The following is a 15,164-nucleotide window of genomic DNA, read 5'->3' as shown; positions in this document are numbered from 1 at the left end:
AGTGAACATAAACAAAAGCTCAATGGAACCTGCATGACGCGCGAGGACAAACCTTTTGCGGAAGCTCAAATGTGCTGTGTAACATAGGAGAATGAACCTCATTGGTTCTTGCACATCTAGCAGACACGAGCTTGAGCTTCCGCTTAACACAACAGATGTGTGAGTTGATGAATGTTTATATGTGAATAAAAGCCTAAATTAAATCGGTTCATCATATAAAGCGATCAAGTCTCTTCAGAAAATTTGGACTAAACCACTCAATACATATGGATTAGTCTTAAAATCTCTTTATGAACTTTTTGAAGTTTGTAAGGCTGATTGGTTACACATTCGTTGTTGGTGTTGGCCCGACTAACTTCCAAACAGTGTTTTTGAAATTCTACCTTTAAGTAAACAAACTTCACAGTCTTGTGAAAATGTATTCAGATTCAGTTGTTATTTGTGACTCGCACTATGCTGACGTTCAAAATGTCTGTGAGGTTATCACACCTACAGCTCCTGGGTTCATGTCTCTCGTCATTCTCCTCTCCACTTTTATTTGAGTCATTGATAACCATAAGTCTGCCCTCAGGGGACACACCTGCTCACAGAGATGTTTTTCTCTCTCCTCTAACTAGACAAGCTGCACTGGTCTCCTAATTTCCCAAAAACTTTGGATCCTGTACAAGCCTTGATATCGGAGTAATATAGATAATTGTAGTTTCTGCAGCCAGGTGGTTTGTGATGTAGAATTATGGGTCAGGAGAACAGCTGCCAGGCAGTTTCTGCTGCTGCTTTAGCACCAGTTTTTTTTTTTCTTAAACAAAGGGTCATTCAGGTTTGGCATTGAGAAACATGAAGAAAATACAATTATACAGTTCCACAAATGCCTATTAGTCAGGATTTATTTTGGTTCATCTCAGTTGATTAGAATATGCTTTATTTACATGGTCAAGAATAGTCTATTTTTGGAATGTTTTGTCATATTTTGATTGTTTACATCATGTAAATATGTTAATATTATTGCCATAACCCAATTAAAGGGATAGTTCAACCTAAAATGAAAATTCTGTCATCAGTTGCTCACCCTAATGTTTGTTCATCTTCAAAACACAAATGAAGATATGGTTAATGAAGCCTGAGAGATTTCTGTCCCTGTTGAAAGTCCATTACACCAAAACTTTAATGCTTCAAAAAGTCCATAAAGTCTCTTTATGAACTTTTTGAATCTTTGGTATAATAATCTTTCAGTGGAGGGAAAGAAATCTCTTAATCTGATAAATATAAGCAAGAGTAAATATACGGCTCTGATTATGAATATGGTGGTATTTGAATGTTTAATATTACTGTAGCCACTGTGTTCAGCATTAGTCAGGGGAGGATGAGTACTGTTAAGAGGCTTGAGCTGTAATTCCCTCATTTGCCATTTTGTTAGTTAAAACGAGGAAGCATGTGTGTCCAGATTTTAGGATGATTCTGTAGCTACAGACATGCCCTTTTGTGGCTGTTTTCTCATGTGCATTTGTGTGTTATTCACTGCAGTGTGAGAGGATAATGCACTGTGATTCGGCACAATCCCAAACCCAGACTAAAGCAATTGCACACAAATACACACACGCAGAAACAGAGGAGGGGAGGGCTTGACAGAAGTGTATCTGACAGTAAAAGGGGAGGGATCATCTCTTTGTTTTATAGAGAGAGAGAGAGAGAGAGAGATTAGCCAGTAGACGAGAGGTAGTAGAGTGTAGCTAGTTCTGCCCATCCTCCACCTCTCCACTGGTTGTAGTAGATGCATTTTATGCTCTTGAGCAGAAGAGCCTTCTCTCTGGGAATCATTTATGCTGTTGGAAAGGGATTCCAATCAGTAATCTCACACATTCCTGACCATTACGGATTTACATGGACATTAAACTGGTCTGAGCATGGATCTGCACACCTCAACAATGGCCAGAACAGTCACGAATAGATGTGGACCAGCTTCAGACTTGCTACAATGGGATATTTTTCTATTCGACTGGACCTATAACTCCAAATGTGACTATTGAAAAGCAGCTTTCTGTAATCTGTTGAGGCGAATCTGTATTAGGGATCGCTAAAGGGCTACCAGATGCAAATGGGACTAATGCCAGGAGAAGAGTGCTCAGATTGTATTTACCAACAAATGTCTTAGTACTGCTTGTTTTTAAGCCTTTGTTTTCCTTTTATTCTTTGGACCAAATAACCATAGACTTTACTGTTCTTCAAGGTCAAGATAACCCTTTTTGACAATGGCATCTTGCTGGAAAAGTCAGGTAAATGTGTGGGTTGTGCACTCTGGGTCTTAAAGCTCATCAAATGTCCAAATGTTTAACCATAGGAAGTCATGAGGAACCCCACTCCAAGCATAACAGTACAATAATTCAGAATGTATTTCCATGTGGTGACTGTGTTTGTATGTGTATTTAGGAGGAACAAGCTGCCAAACAAAAAGCTGAGAAGATCCGAGTAGCTTTGGAGAAGATAAAGGAAGCACAGGTTAAAAAGGTGAGATGATCAGCAGATTTTTGTTTACATATAAATAGATCTTAACTGAACCGACACAAGCCTGGTCAAAAATATTTCCAGTTCAACAACCTGTATTGCTTATACTTCTGTGCTCTACAGTAGTTTTCATATCAGCTTCAGCATGTGCAGTGGTGTAGTGTAGAAGTGGGTCATCGCAGTGTAATGCAGCACACTTACACAGCTGAATCAGGCCCTCGTGGGACCTGGGAAATGATTTTATAGCAAATATTCATAGAATTATTCAAGTAATTTGGCTTTAGAGGAGCTGTGTTGCCTTTAGTAGAGATTATCCAGTCTCTACTAGTTGACCAATATTTTTTTTTTACTGACATTTACTGATAAATAATAATAATATGAAATTATTAATATGATTAATTGTTGTTTTGTAATGATTACCCAAATAGATGTGTCCAGTATTTTTTTTTTACAGAAAGTCACACTTTCTACTTTGGTTAAGGGTTCTTTCATAATAACAATAAAACATAATAATTATTAATTATAATAATTAATTACATTATTGCATTATTATTATTACTGCTGATGATAAAAAATTATAAAAACAATAAAATTATTATTATTATTATTATTAAAGTCCCCCTGTAGTCAATATTTGTATCCCTTAAAGGTGATAAAGAGGATTTTTTCGTCGACTGAGAATCCAAAGACTATTACTGAGATTTTGAAATAAGTTTTTGAACAACCCCCCTCCTTCACAGCTCATTTTGAGGGAACGCCTCCCAAAACTCGTGCACGAGTGTTTACCACCGGCATTGGCTGTGTCGTGTTAGTGGATTCATTATGTCGGACTCACCGCAGGTAACTCGTAATCTGCAGTTGTTACTCCTGTCTCCTGACAAAAACATTGCATTCGGCGCCTGTGGAGTGTGGAAAGTTACTGGAGAGTAACTCTCATAAGGAACGTCATGGCAGTGATTGACAAGCCAGAGGTCCAATCCACGCTCGTCTCTCACAAGGAATGTCACGGCAGTGATTGACAAGCCAGAGGGCCAATCGTTTACGCGATGATTGCGTAAACGATTGGCTGATGTTTTTAAGGCCCTACCTCGTACACAGATGATGTATATTAATATTATTCCTTTCAGTGCACCTAATAAATAGTCTTTTATCAGTTAGTAAAGACAGTTTCAAGTAATATTGCAAAAATGTATAAAACAAAACATCCTATTTAGCACCTTTAAAACGCATCTTTGATCACAAAAATGACATATTTACATTTTTTTCCTGTGAAAAAAAGATATTCATGCATTAAAATAGCTTGAATCTAACTCTTTACCCTTGCTTAATTTAGTATATGTAGAACCATGAATATGCAAATTAGCCCCTCCTCCACTCACTCACACTAGCTCAGAGATCCACTCCATCAACTTTGCTGTTGTAAACGCTGCACAATGGCAAGTGAAAATGCTGGTTTAATTCAGCCATATGTTTGAACCAGAAACTGATTCAGAAAAAGAAGTGGAAGAGTGAATTATAAAGGCTTGTCTACAAGTCGATGTATCAGAATGGTAATGCGTTTTTATATATCACACTCTACAACGTCGGACTAGACATGTGCCGATATTCGGTAATGCAGTATATCACGATAATGAATATGCACAATATTGTTATTGTGGGCACTTCAAAATACTGTAAATAATAATTTATTACCAGTTATTAAAATTTTTATAATGCATTTAAGAATACTTTCCCCATCAACCGTATAAAATGCACAATACCGCAGTATTCTGCGTCAAAAGGACACGCGCTCAGATGTAAACAAGCCCAACGTGCACGAGAAGCACATGGCGGAACGAGTGAAGGAGATGCGCTGAATGACCGTGCACGTTCACTTTCTGACAGCAGAGGGCGCTGATGGAACAGCAGAAGTCCAGTGGTTACCCCAGAAAACCTGCAAACAAACCAACTGCGCTAGTGTTTTTAAAATGCTTCAAACAGCCATTCATATTTTTTTTTTTTTGTAATCTTAATGTTGTTCATCACAGCACCAAATACTTAAAGACTTAATAGGCTATTTATTTTCAAACTATTTTTAATCTGGACTACAACATGCCCTTATGATTAGAAATGTTGTGATTATTTGTTATTGTTCAGTAAAACTTTGAGACATACGGCTTCATTAGTTTAAATGTTAGTTCAATTTTTAACAAACTGACAATGAAAAATACTTATAAAGCATTAATTATTCTTAGTTAATGTTAATTTCTTAGTTACTGTTTAATATCATTAATAAAATCAAAAGAACTTATTTACTGGACCTGAGATAAAACTAACAATGATCAGTTGTGTTTCTAAACTAACATTAACAAAAAATAACACTTTCTGTAACAAATGTAGCTATTGCTCAACCTTAGTTAATGCATTAAATAATGAGACCTTATTGTAAAGTGTTACCTGTTGTTCTTTAAAGCCTAATTCTTTGCACTTGAATCTGTTTGAAAATGTGACTTTATATTTTTTTGTGTATTGTATTATTGTATTTAAACATTCTTTTTGAGTTCTTTTTGTCATTACAAAAGAGTTCTATTTCAATATCGTGATAATACCGTATACCGTGATAAAAGCTTCAGCAATTAATCACAACATGAAAATTTGATACCGTCACATGCCTATGTCGGACACATAAAGGTAATTAATATGATTAGCCTTTTGCCTGACTATGTTATTAAACAGCCAATAATGTGGAAACCGTGTTCTTGTTCGCCATCTCAGAGTTCTAAAAATCAGCTTTGAACAACTTAGAATGTCAGTGGAGAAAGGTATATAGTTCACCATAACATCATAATATACATCATATACATAATTCATTGCTAAATATACCCAATTGTTCATATCAACAGGAAAATATTCGGGGATAACCTGGCTTCTCTTGCTTCTAGGCACAGTAATGATATGCTAAAGCCCTCAAACCACGTTTTTTGTCTTTTTTTTACTGCTGTTTTATGGAGGGAATACTAAGCAATTGTGTTGACTTATGAATTTGCATATGGTTTGCCTTAAAACATATTAACACCACATAGCATAGAAGCATTTGTCACATAGCATTTGTCTTAAAGCATAAAAACAACATTTAAAAACTTGATCTTCACAGCAGGGGGCCTTTAAAATTGTAATAATATGATTTATTATTGTTTTGCAATGATTATTCAAAAAGATGTCCAATATTTTTACCAAAAGTCACAATTTCTACTTTGGTTAACGGTTCTTTCATAATAATAATAATAAAGTTTTTTTCGTTGTTGTTTTCTAATAAAGCAATAAGACTCAAGAAGCCATGGTTTACAGTGGTTTTACAACAGCTACGCATTGTTAGGCACGATGCAGAGCAAATTATAATTCAATAATTTTTCCACCAGTCAGTGTAGTTCTAAAGCGATGACACACAAATGCAGCAGCGCAGTAATATTGATGCAGTGAGGTCACAGGTGTGTTTATAGAGTATTTTACAACTGCTCAATTCTAACAAAGGACATGAACTATGTTTTATAATGATTATTTAGTTACTGTCCAAAAATAAATAAAATTAACATTGTTCATAATTTTGATTCTGCATATAATTTATTGGACATTATAATCAATAAAAATCAGTATTGGTATTGGTCAATAAAAATAATATTAGACTCCCTATCTCTAGACTTATTGGATGTGTCTGTCTATATTGGCAAGCATAAATGTATACAAGTTGATATATCATAAATTGCCCTCAGGGTTCTGTGCCGTTATCTGAGAGCTGTGTTGATACAAACAGCCAAGACCGGATGATCAAGACAACCTAAACACATTTAGGGGATTAGGCCTGTGTCTGTGCACGTGTGCCCGCGTGGCCTTACTGTCCCTCAGTGTCTGTTCTCTGAATGTGTGTGTGGGTCAGCAGCCCTGATGGAATGTTTTCTGGGTCAGGTCACTGTCACAGTGCACAAATTGAGCCTGTGTCTCTTTAAACGCTGCTCTCTCACAGTGAAATCACTATAAATATGTTCCTAAAATCCACAGTTAATCTGAAATAAGAGCTTGTAGAAAATAACAAGCTGCTGGATTTACGGGGGTGCTCAGGGAGAAAGCTGTCACTTTCAGATATTGCGCAAAGATCTTACTAATTATGATCTGATACATATGTTTGTGTATATTTTTGAATAACGACGGAAATTGATTGTTCAGTCAGGTTTGCTGAAATGAGAGAAAGAAATGATTGGTAGAAATAAATCAAATTTATCAACAATATCAGCATATGTATGTGGCTTAGTTGTAATGGATTAGATCAAAGACCTGTGTAGATTCTGGTATTTTCACTGGATTGGTTTTTTGTGGCCTTTGACCAATCATATGGTAAAATGTAGGTCAGTCTGTGTGTGTCATAGAGAGAGAGGGGGTTCTTATTGGTTTATATGTTCACAGGCTTTTTGTTGTTGCGGAGACATTTTTTTGTACTCAAATGGGGATATGTATGTGGAAGGGTTATTTCATTTAATCTTGTTTGTGAGCAGTTGATGTTATTGCTGTTTTTCTTAGAGCTGATGTGAAATTCTGCCTGAAGTTCGTATAAACGGTCAAGGGTGGGAAGAATAGGATTATTCTAAGGGCCCTGGTAGAGGTCTTCACCGGTCCGCTTGGATCCGAAAAACTGAGGTCAGAGCAGGTTCGGGTGCAAAACTGAAGATTGCCCCGGACACGGGTCGGGTCTTATATTGGTTGCCTTGAGTTTGGGTAATTTATACTGAATGGACCTGAGAAGACCTGAATTTAATGTATTTAATTACCTTGAATATTTCAGAAAATAAACTCTTATCATCTTATGATCAGTATTTTTAACATTGTGCCAAAATTATAGAACTTAACGAGGTTACAATGATGAGTGATTAACATTTCAGCACTTTATGAACACTGACAGTGACTCAATCACTTCAGCGTGTACTCACATGTTCGTGTGAAGGGCGTTTTTGGGAAACAAATGTTTGTAACCTCGCACACAGAAAGTTAGCCAGGGGGCCCAGAAACCCCAGCGGTGCCCCCCGAACATGCGTAACTGTTGTCATGTCCTATCTCTCCCCTCAGTTGGTAATTCGAGTGCACCTATCGGATGAAAGCTCAAAAACTATGATGGTGGATGAGAGACAGACTGTGCGTCAGGTGCTGGACAATCTGCTGGACAAATCTCACTGCGGTTATAGCCTGGACTGGTCTCTGGTGGAAATCATCACTGAACTCCAGATGGGTAAGAGCCAGTGGACAGACCCCTGTCTGGTCCTTATTGTTACTGACCAAGAACACCATGACATTGACATGAAAATGGACCAACCATGGGATGTTTTTTTGTTTTTTTTGGTACCACAGTAATAGACCAACATGGAGCAAACTGGTCTTTCTTTCACAAAAATCTGTGCTAAAGTTACACCAAAGAAATTAGTGGAAAATGCATAGACACTACCATTCAAAAGTTTGGGGTCAGTAAGATTTTTTATTCATATTGTATTCATCTATGCTGAATTAAAGCATTAATACTTTTATTTAGCATAGATGCAATAAGTTGACTGAAGAAATGTGTAGTGTTACAGAAGATTTCTATGTCATTGCTGTTCTTTTGAACTTTCTATACATCAAAGAATCCTGAAAAAAGGCATCACAGTTAAATTTCACACAAAATTATTAAGCAGCATAACTGTTTTCAACTAAAATATTAAGAAATGTTTCTTGAGCACCAAATCAGCATATTAGAATGATTTCTGAAGGATCATGTGACACTGAAGATTGGAGTAATGATGCTGAAAATTCAACTTTTAAATCAAAGAAATAAATTACACTTTAAAATATATTACAATTTTTAAAAAAACATGTAAATTTTTTAACGTGTAATGATATTTCACAATATTACTGTTTTTTTACTGTATTTTTTAGCAAAAGAGTCTTGCATTGAATACGTGGTCTGGCAGGTAGTGCACGTGCTGTGGCGTGTTGTGTGGTAGACCATTCCTTCACTAGTCTGAAGTATCATCCAAAGAGAGATTGAATCAATAAAGACAAATGAAAAAAGGGATTAAAGTCATGTGATCAGGCTTGCCCCAGTTCGAGCACAACGACAGCTGGATGATAATGCACATCTTTTTCATTTTCTCTTGGTTTTCAAAAACATAACAGCAGTCCTATTTGATTTATTTTATCGCTGCAGATTAGCAACGAGTATAGATTAGCAAAGTCTATGTCTGAAATCCCAATAGGATTATCCCATACAATCGTGTGTGGTCTGAGGGAGCACTAGATTAGGTTAGAACTAGTTCCTCTAATTTCATAATAGTAAGACTACAAGTTGTTAGTTGAAGCAGTAGAATTGATGACGGGAGGCATAAGGAAATGTAGGTTTTTACTGATTTTATTTAATTAAAGTTTTTAATATTGTATGATAACCTGAATCCCACAACCCAGCACTATATACTCTAGAAGCATTGGATATACACTACTGTTCAAAAATGTGGGGTCTGTAAGATTTGTTATTGTTTTAAAAAGAAGTCTCTTATGCTCACAAAGGCTGCTTTTATTTGATCAAAATACAGTAAAGAAAGTAATACTGTGAAATATTATTTGTAGTACTGAGAAATATTAATTAACTATGTGTACAGACTATAGACTTTAGGGTTAGTTGCATATAAATAGGCACAATTTGTTGAAATTACTACATGTAATGTGTAACAAGGACACTTTAAAATAACGTGTTACCCCGATCCTTCAGAAATCATTCTAATATGCGGATTGGTGCTCAAGAAACATTTCAGGCAGAACACATTTTTGACTTTTGCCTCAATAAATTCTTAATTTACTGCTTATTAATATTTAGTAAGTTAGTTGTTGTAGTTGTTAAGTTTAGGTATTGGGTAGGATTACGAATGTAGAATATGGTCATGCAGAATAAGGCATTAATGTGATTTATAAGTACTAATAAACAGCCAATATGCTAGTAATATGCATGCTAATAAGCAACTAGTTAATAGTGAGAATTGGTCCCCAAACTAACTTCTTACAACATTGCTTATTATCAATATTGAAAACAGGTGTGCTGCTTAATGTGTTTGTGAAAACCATCATACATTTTTTTCTTTGATTATACTCTTAGCCCAGATTTTATATTTACTTAAAAATATAATTACAATATACTTAAAATATTTAAGTTTGGTGCATTACTTATAAAATATAAGCATATTCTACTGATTTGTGGGTGTATTTGTGTTAATAAATGTATAAGTTAAATGCACTTAAATTATGAAGTTTTTCTCCTGACCACGCCTCCTACACACTGGTTTGCGGCAGGTAATGACGCCATTTTGTCGTGGTGTGTATGAATTCATGGAGCTGTTGATGAGCAGTTGGAACATTTGTTTTGGCTGTTCTACAGACATTTTTTCCTAACATTTACCTTTTTATATTTTTTCACCAAAGGAGAAAATCACAATTTTTAAGTTACCATCATCGAGGTCAGGGTTTGTTTTAGTTGAGCTCTTGACCCTTGACTTTTTAATATTAGATTTTGTTTGGGCAGTTTTACCTGCATTAAAACCAACCAGACTAGCAAAGTTAAAAGATGATCAGGTGGTGTTTAAAATGTTTTCACATAATCATTATTTGATCTGAATCACTGAACTCATTTAGAGCCCAATCTCTGAGTTAGATTTACATTATTGATTACAGCAGCACTGTGATTCTACAGCGGAAGATCAACTTTTACAATACAATTTTTTTTTTTTTTTTTTGGTTGTCCTTATCACAAAATATACAGTACAGTCCAAAAGATTTTTAATGTTTTTAAAAGAAGTTTCGTCTGCTCACCAAGGCTACATTTATTTAATTAAAAATACAGTAAAAAACAGTAATATTGTGAAATATTATTACAATTTAAAATAACTGTGTGTTATTTAAATATATTTGACAAAGTAATTTATTCCTGTGATGCAAAGCTGAATTTTCAGCATCGTTACTCCAGTCTTCAGTGTCACATGATCCTTCAGAAATCATTCTAATATGCTAATCTGCTGCTCAATAAACATTTATGATTATTTTCAATGTTGAAAACAGTTGTGTACTTTTTTTTTCAGGATTCCTTGATGAATAGAAAGTTCAAAAGAACAGCATTTATCTGAAATACAAAGCTTCTGTAGCATTATACACTACCGTTCAAAAGTTTGGGGTCAGTAAGAATTTTTATTTTTATTTTTTTGAAAAGAAATTAAAGAAATTAATACTTTTATTCAGCAAGGATGCATTAAATCAATCAAAAGTGGCAGTAAAGACATTTATAATGTTACAAAAGATTAGATTTCAGATAAACACTGTTCTTTTGAACTTTCTATTCATCAAATAATCCTGAAAAAAATATTGTACACAAATATTTAGTAAAATTGTACACATTAAATTTTTCTTGAGCAGCAGATCAGCATATTAGAATGATTTCTGAAGGATCATGTGACACTGAAGACTGGAGTAATGATACTGAAAATTCAGCTTTGCCATCACAGGAATAAATTACTTTGTGAAATATATTCAAATAGAATATATAGAATAACAGTTATTTTAAATTGTAATAATATTACACAATATTACTGTTTTTTACTGTATTTTTAATTAAATAAATGTAGCCTTGGTGAGCAGACGAAACTTCTTCCAAACTTTTGGACTGTACTGTATGTATATATATATATATATATATGTATATAATTTATTTATTTATTTATTTTAGGCACACACAAACATCAAGAATCAGCGAATGAATCTCAACAATGGTGACAAGCAACATATTCTGATAAACAGATCAGCTCTGAACATTAGAAAACAAGCTACTAAAAAGTCACAGAAAAACAGCAAAATTTAAATAATGAGAATAAAGAAAATTACTAAGAAACTTCAGCTCATAATTTATTCATGCAGCAATGCATGATGGGAGGCATGGATGAATTTTGATTGGTGGCAAGTTAACTTGCTTAGTACATTGAACTTAAACATACTAGGTGCAATAACTACAAAGTAATTAATATTACAAAACATTTTAAGTTAAATGAACTCAAATTATTAAGTTAACATTACTTAATTTTTTTAGGGCAACCAGTTTCCTCAAATTTATTAAGTAAATTCAACTATCCAGGCTAACAGTGTAGTGACACTCTGAGTGATGATTCTGATTTATTTCCTGTGGTATGTTGTTGATGGAGTTGTATTGAACCTGGAACATGCCTTGAACTGAACTGCACCCTCGTTTGCAGTGTGTGAGTCAGAGGCCTCATGTGCTGGGCTGCTCTCTATGTAGGTCCTGAGCGATCATGCGTGTGGCCGTAGCCTACATCTCCAGGGCTTCTGTTTTTCCACTCTCTGCTCTTTCAGTGGGAGAAAAGGGCAGAGAGGGGAAGACAAGGAGATATAGTGGTCTTGTGTAGAATATATCCACCAGATGGTCTATGCTAAAGTCCCTTTAGTAGAAAGAGCAGCGGAGGTGTTTTCTGGAGGTATTTTGAGAGTGAGTGCAGGTGCCCACTCGTATATTCATGAGAAAAGAAATAAATATGTCTTGACATGTATTGTCATGCATTAAACAACATGTTGTATTTAATTTTGATATAGTTCTTGAATGATTTTGTCTTGCTTTCAGCTCAAACTCTTAGATTTAGCTCTTGTGGCAGGTGTATTTATTGGCTCATTGTTTTTAAGGGTTGAGAATGTTGAGGTTAAAGGTCACTCATTAAGCATTAAGGTGTGATGGAATCTGGCTTTATCCATGTATTAGGATCAAGAGGAGTATAAGAGATCATTAATTCCTCAAGAAATTTTAATTTCTTGATGGACAGACCTTTAATCTCTCAGATTAGTGATTTCACTCTTTTTATCATCTTTAATGAACTGTGTAAATCTTTTGTTGAGGGTTTGCCTTTTATAGACTGACTGTCTGTTTGTTTAGGAGCAGAGGTTTCTATACGGTCATAACGGCCTATATTTTTAAACTTTTATCATATTTTATGAAGCTTTGTTTAAATAATACGTTTGATTTTATGGAACTTGCAGCACCCATGTAGAAATTGTTAATGTAACGATTTGATTTACTTCAGTGGGTTTTAAGTTTTGACCTATTTTAAATTTGTCTAGTGCATGCAATTTATTACATACTTCTTGTCCTAAATGTCTTCAGGGGACTTTCTTTCTCTATAGAGAGTAAAGAGAGCAGGGCAGTGGCAGCGAGGCTGATAGTAATTTGGATAAATGTCACTTTTCCTTCGGATCTCTTGTAGGCCTGTTTACTGCATGATTTAGACATGGACTACTAAACCTATCTTTGGTTTACATTCACTTTTTTCCACATCAGAATAATTTTTCACAGAGAAGTGAAGGTACTTGCAGCTGTAATAACTGGTCAAAGAATCCAAAGTTGTTCTCATTGATTTATGAGCAGCAAATTAGATATTTTTACTATACAGTCTCTAATAACTGTTCATATTTATCTTCATACTGTTTTTCCAGAGAGAATCTTTGAGGATCATGAGAACCTGGTGGAGAACTTGCTGAATTGGACCAGAGACAGCACCAACAGACTGATGTTCATCGAACGCATTGAGAAATATGCGCTTTTCAAGAACCCTCAGGTAATACTACATCCGTCAATAGTGACCATGTCTGTTTAGAACCCAGCAAAAAACAAAAACAAAAAAAACTGCAAAAATGAGTCTACAAGTTTTCTACAATAGCATGAATTATACACTACTGTTCAAAAGTTTGGTGCCTGTAAGATTTTTTTGAAAATAGTCATAGTAAAATGGTGAAATAATACAATTTAGAATAAATTAAATTATATATTTTAGTAAGTAATTTTTTCCTGTGACGTAAAGCTGAATTTTCAGCATCATTACTCCAGTCTTCAGCGTCACATGATCCTTCAGAAATCATTCTAATATACTGATTTGGTGCTCAAGAAACATTTCTTATTATTAGCAATGTTGAAAACAGTTTTGCTGCTTAATATTTTTTGTGGAAAAAGTGGTGCTTTTTTTTTTTTTTTTTTTTTTTGATGAATAGAAAGTTCAAAAGAACATTTATTTGAAATCTTTTGTAACATTACTGTCACTTTTGATGAATTTAATGCATCTTTGCTGAATAAAAGTTTTAATTTCTTTCAAATATCTTACTATCCCCAAACTTTTGAATTGTAGTTTAAGTTAGTTATTCACTGATGTTGTGTGGCTAATGATGCCATGTTTAATATGAAGAATGCCAACATTTTCAATGAATAATGCCTTAAAGGTGCCCTAGATTCAAAAATTGAATTTATCTTGGCATAGTTAAAAAACAAGAGTTCAGTACATGGAAATGACATACAGTGAGTCTCAAACTCCATTGTTTCCTCCTTCTTATATAAATCTCATTTGTTTAAAAGACCTCCGAAGAACAGGCGAATCTCAACATAACACCGACTGTTACGTAATAGTCGGGGTGTACGCCCCCAATATTTGCATATGCCAGCCAATGTTCCCAACATTATGAAAGGCATTAGACAAGGGCAGCCAGTATTAACGTTTGGATCTGCACATCATCAGACTAGGTAAGCAAGCAAGGACAATAGCGAAAAATGGCAGATGGAGCAATAATAACTGACATGATCCATGATAACATGAAATTTTTAGTGATATTTGTAAATTTCTTACTGTATTCATGGAGACAAGAGACGTCGCTATTTTCATTTTTAAACAATTGCAGTCTGTATAATGCATAAACACAACTTCATTCTTTATAAATCTCTCCAACAGTGTAGCATTAGCCGTTAGCCATGGAGCACAGCCTCAAATTCATTCAGAATCAATGTAAACATCCAAATAAACACTGTACTTACACGATTAGACATGCTGCATGATGAACACTTTGTAAAAGTCCATTTTGAGGGTTATATTAGCTGTGTGAACTTTATGTTGTTTAAGGCAAGCACAAGCTCTTGGGGCGTGGAGCACCAGATTTAAAGGGCCACACACCCTGAATCAACTCATTTCTAATTATGCCCCAAAATAGGCAGTTAAAAAAATGAATTAAAAAAATCTATGGGGTATTTTGAGCTGAAACTTCACAGACACATTCAGGGGACACCTTAGACTTATATTACATCTTTTTAAAAAAAGTTCTAGGGTACCTTTAATACTCCGAATTGCATTATTTTCATTTTTGAGTTTGTTTCTTAATGTCCATGCATTGAAGAAGTGTGATGTTCAAATTAATTTTTGAAATTGATTTGTGCAGTTCAGTCACCAAAGACTGTATTAGTGATATAGAGTGACAGTAATAGAGGTTTGTTCATCAGTGCTCTCTGGATCAGTTGTTTTATCGGTGTTTGTGACTGATGTAGGTCAATGTCATGTAAATGCTGAGCTGTAATGAATAATTGATCTCAGCAGAGGCTGGTTAAAGTATGTTCACTGCCTAGTCTTTGCGACCCTGAACACAAGATGTCAATCCATGTGTTTAACTACTTTGTTTTCTTATGTTGCACTTTGTTGAATGCCTGTTAAAATAACACATTCAAATATCTAAAGATTTGTTTTGGCTATTGCTCTAGTAGACAGCACCTGCAAATCAGTGATAGTCACAGATCATTTTCTAGCCGCTTTATTAAGTGG

At 34.8% G+C, this 15,164-nt stretch overlaps 1 protein-coding gene across 6 annotated transcripts in view; it reads left to right on the top strand.

The window, feature by feature from the left end:
- The window catches only part of raph1a (Ras association (RalGDS/AF-6) and pleckstrin homology domains 1a), an 87,704-nt gene that overhangs the window by 60,577 nt on the left and 11,963 nt on the right, over nt 1-15,164 (top strand). For all 6 annotated transcript variants that reach the window (XM_067409668.1, XM_067409669.1, XM_067409671.1 and 3 more), the window contains 3 exons: nt 2,425-2,502; nt 7,594-7,753; nt 13,027-13,148. In XM_067409668.1, coding sequence (XP_067265769.1) covers nt 2,425-2,502; nt 7,594-7,753; nt 13,027-13,148 — 360 coding nt within the window. The remainder of the gene's footprint in view (nt 1-2,424; nt 2,503-7,593; nt 7,754-13,026; nt 13,149-15,164) is intronic.

The sequence above is a fragment of the Chanodichthys erythropterus genome, chromosome 14, assembly GCF_024489055.1.
Source record: "Chanodichthys erythropterus isolate Z2021 chromosome 14, ASM2448905v1, whole genome shotgun sequence".
NCBI classification, from domain to species: Eukaryota; Metazoa; Chordata; class Actinopteri; order Cypriniformes; family Xenocyprididae; genus Chanodichthys; species Chanodichthys erythropterus.
Note: the sequence above shows the minus strand (reverse complement) of the source record. Positions and strands in the feature narration are given on the sequence as shown.